This window comes from Drosophila teissieri, chromosome 2R (assembly GCF_016746235.2).
Source record: "Drosophila teissieri strain GT53w chromosome 2R, Prin_Dtei_1.1, whole genome shotgun sequence".
In the NCBI taxonomy this organism is placed as follows: Eukaryota; Metazoa; Arthropoda; class Insecta; order Diptera; family Drosophilidae; genus Drosophila; species Drosophila teissieri.
The window spans coordinates 7,134,979-7,139,474 of NC_053030.1; the positions used below are offsets into that span (position 1 = coordinate 7,134,979).

The 4,496-nt window shown below is 40.7% G+C and overlaps 1 protein-coding gene across 1 annotated transcript; it reads right to left on the reverse strand.

Moving 5' to 3' along the window:
• Positions 1-373: 373 nt before the first annotated feature.
• On the reverse strand, positions 374-909 carry LOC122614412 (S-phase kinase-associated protein 1-like). The gene is made up of 2 exons (XM_043788979.1): positions 875-909; positions 374-767 (listed from the first exon to the last, which is right to left on the reverse strand). The coding sequence occupies exons 1-2, from the start codon at positions 907-909 to the stop codon at positions 374-376; spliced, it is 429 nt and encodes a 142-aa protein (XP_043644914.1).
• Between the last annotated feature and the right edge of the window lie 3,587 nt (positions 910-4,496).

Here is a 4,496-nt window from a genome sequence, read left to right on the forward strand (position 1 = left end):
CTGTAACATTTAATAGCAAACCAAAAACAATTTATTTTGATTCTTTTTTCTTGAATTAAAGTACATCAAAGTTTCCTTTGTTTCAAATGTTTTATTTACCACCAATCAGAACTAATGTCGTTAATGATGGATGGCAAGTTCTTTTCTTTTCGTAGTTATATTTATTGAGGACAATCAAATGTCACGCATATAGGTTAAATAGAGTTTACATTCTCGCATTAATATATGTAAGATATATGTACGACTAAAATTATATAAGCTGCAGATTATTTATATAAAATTTAAAAAAAAAGTAAATGAATATACCAACTAAGTAAAGCTCCAATGCCGCAAGTCTTCTCCCTTTCCGCATCTGCCAGCTGTTTCAACTTAATTATGGTGCCGTGCAGGACCGCGCCTTACTTCTCCGTTTTATGTTGAAGGTCTTGCCTATCTCCTTGTCCTTGGGGATCTTGCCCTTGATCATTTTTGCAACAGTCTTGCAGGGGAGCTCCTGAAGGCCTTTGATGACCAAATAGTTGGCAGCTAGGATGAGCTCAAACAAGGTGGTGCGATCCACTTTCATGAAATCTGCATCCCAGGAGATAATGTCGTCTGTGCGCTGCCCCTTGCTCTTATCATCCTTCGTTGGCTGGGGATCGTCCTTGTGGTAATGGGCCCACGTAAGGATCTTGCGAAGGACAGTCGAGCACACATAGGGCAGCGGCACAATGCCATTCTCATCGTCATCCGTGCAGCAGTCCTTCAGCATTGTTCGTATCAAAGATCTTCATATCCGAGAATGGCAACTAGATGCTGGGCATTTTGGGCTTGTTTGGTTTGCCTTTCTCCAAGATGATGCCTTAGACTGTGCTGCAACTATTATTATTATTACAGGTGCTCATGTTTGGGAGTGACCAAAAACTTCATTGCAAAATCATCCGCGACAAGAAACACCAATCATAATAATACCAATCTGGTTTTATATATTACTGATGGATTTAACAAGCCACAAAAGCACGCCATGCTAAATTTTCGTATAATAAAGAAATTCCACAAATCATTTCGACACAACCGCAAAATACGAAAACCCTGTGGAAACTTTTTGACGTTCGGGTAAAAAAAACACTGGAATGACGACATAATACCAACGTCAGTAAGAGAAAAGGGAGGCAAAAGAAAAAAAGTTTTGCAAAAGGACACCTCCGCGCACTCGAGTCCTTTTTTCTTTGTCATTCTTTGACAGGCCCAGATAAATTGAATCAAATGAGGACTGAACGAAGACGTCGAGCGACGAAACTTTGCATGCGTCGAAATTCAATTCTAATTAACATAAATTTCCACAAATGAATGTCAACCGCAAAAGGTAGTCTCGCAACAAAAAAAGGAAGAATCCAATACTCATTGTTTATACGAGAAAATGGTAAGATATTAAGGCAGGGCTTAAAAGATTATTAAATGAATTGTTATAATACAATGGACAATGTTTGAAAAATGGTTTGAATCCCACCTATAAAAACGCTGAGTCTACTATAAAAAGTTATTCAAACACTTCTTTTAAATGGAGCAATTTGCGAACTCATGAATGTCGCAGCATAAACGTAATATCAGATCCACACGTCCTCACAGGCAACTTCTAATTTAATTTATGTAGCGAGGCAACTTTTTCAGCAGTCATAAGTTAAGCCGCCCCTCGAAACTCAAAGTCCCGAAGACTCACGCACAACAGGTGTGGAGTGGGCTCGGATTGGGCGCCCAGGAGAGCGCTTAATGCAAGGTCCCAAGTTGATCCCGAGTTGCTCGCACGTGTGGGTGAAATACAAAGTCTTTCCTGGATATCCTGGGCGTGGCATCTCGCCCACAGCTTCCGGCTGCTCCTTTGCCGCACTTGCACGCCCATGGCTTTCAGTTGTCCTGTCTGTTCCCAGCAGCTACTAATGAGCTCCACAACAATAGCAAATATTATTTGAGTGGAATTTATGTTTTGGGGCGGGAGAGTGGGGCTTTGTTTGGATGGAATTTTGGGACGATATTTATATTTAGTGGAGTACGCCAACTATTTGGATTCCAACGTAAATGGATTAATTCAGCTTATTATTTTTATTTTTTGGAATATGTTAATGTTAATGTGTTAGGTTACAAAAAATACTGCAAGCTACAAAAATATGCAATTAGCCTAATTATATATGCGCTAGTTTCTATAAACATAATGAAAAGTTAAATTAATTATGTTATTATGCAAATTTAGGTGAAAACTTTTTTTGAGATAATATGTAGCATTTTATTTAGTCTAAACAAGTGGCTTAATTTCGCTATTATTTTAATGAGCTTCAGGGTGAAAAAACTAAGTACGATGATATATAGCTATGGTGTTCATACATTATGTAATTTACAGTGAAATTACATTTCAAAACCTGTTTTGGCAGAGTATCAAGCTCTCGTTTTTAACGTAGCACGGGTATAACATTTCTGACTCCGTCTTTGGCTTTGTTCTTGGGGCAAAAGTTACCGGAAACGGAAATGGCATTTTGTGTTCTTCTCCAATTCGAAGCGGGCCGCTGGGGCGGACCAAAAAGTTGTCTTAACTTTTCACTTGAAGTTGCCGAATAAACTTTAAATGAAGCAGTAAGAGCAGAAGGACGCGGTGCAGCGATGCAGATGCACATAGTACGGCGAGTCCTTCGGAGGCAACAAATTTCGGTGGAGGCTGTCAGGACGAGGGATGGCCCTTTCCCTTTGCACAGGGACGTAGATAACGGAACGGCGGCGCATGTCAGGATCAGAATCAGGAAGCGCGGACGATATGCAAATTAGACACAAAATAATAGTGAAAAAATGAACAAGCGAACGGGCGAACAAAGTGCCAGGCGAGCGAATGTAAATGGAAAACAAAGTAAATTCCACTCGAATCCCTGCACGTAGCTCGCGGCCAAGGTGGTGCGTTCCATTTCCAATAGTAAAGGGTGCATCTGGAGCAGGAGCAGCCCTCGTCCTTTGGCCATTCGATATGCACAGCGTCATAAATAATGTTCAGCGTTTAATTTCATTTCCATTTTACGATATGATATTTGCAGGCACAGGACTTCGCCGGCTGCTGTCGCAATTCTCCGCACCAACTGACAGAATGGAAAGTGTGTAATAAAATTTCCAAATTGTATTTTTCTTTCGCGAAGCACAACTTTCGTGCCTCGATCAGGCAGCATTTGATTTTATGATTTTCTGACAACAAGCAGTTGGCAAGAACTATTGCAGAGAAGTTTCTCCTTTATATTGGTATTAAATTGAAAAAGTTTTCGTAATTGGAAAATTGATTTACATAATTGTTGCTCGAGTTTTGAACCACGCACATTTCTGAGGAATATCCCTGAAGTAACAAACTCTATTCTAACAGATTTTAACAAGAACATTTAATTTTGTTTAAAAGAATTTGCTAAGACTGTAATCATGTTCACTTTGTTCAACTCATAGGAAACTGAGCAAGTTCTTAAACTGCTGTAATAAACTTTGTGCGCCTAAATGAACTCAGTAGAAATGGCTTTTGTTCTGCTTCTTAGAATTTCCCAATTTAGTTCTGTCAAATCCCATTGCGTCTCATAACGAGGCAAAATCAATTACGCTTTGTCCACGTGTTCCAAAGCCAAGTTATTAAAAAGGGTATCTTAGGTAACTTACAAATAATGTGCGGCAGCTTAATGTGCACAATTTGCTGACCTCCAAGGCAACTAATTTACCTGAAACGCATTAACAGCAGAGGGATAAAATGGAGAAGTCCATCTAGCTGAGAGGCTTAGTCTTAATGCCATTTTACAATTGCCAACTTGGAGCAAAGCCTGTACAGCCTGAGGATTTGCATGTCTATGCTCGCATTTATTTATTGATTGATGTGGACGTGTGCGAGGATGTTCGCATACAAAGGACCCAGCAGTTGGCCAAAAGCCGAGGGGTGGCCACTTCCGACCACACCTTCGCCTTGGCCATAAACGCAGCCAAAGCCCCTAGCTTAGCAGCAGTCACTCAGCAAAGAGGGCCGCCCATCTATCCCTGAGCCTCATATGTATATCTTCCATCTTCTCAGTTGCCATGACGGCGATTTAGCTTTGAGAATGTAGCAAGCACTGGAAAAAATTGAGATTACTTTGGCTCTGTTTGTACTCTGAAATTAATACTGTGGTACGTCGAACTAACACTGCAGAACGTTGTGGTAACCAATTATAATTAGACATTATTTTTTCATGTCGCATGTCTGTTTTGCAAAGGGTATCAATTTCGTTGTTTTCCAGTGCACTTTGGATGTGGGTGTGCGTAGAAGTAGTTGCTTAGCCAATGGTGATTTGTGTCGCAGTACGGCCATTGCTGATGAAATGCGCCCACCACCAATGTGTGTGCCACCTACCTGCTGTCAGTCTGTCCATCTATCCTGTGTATTTGTCTGTCGCTTCGGAATGCCTGCCATGGTAGCTCAAATTATTATTGCCAAGTGCACTCGGGCGTATACGCAATGCTTTTTTCCACTTGAG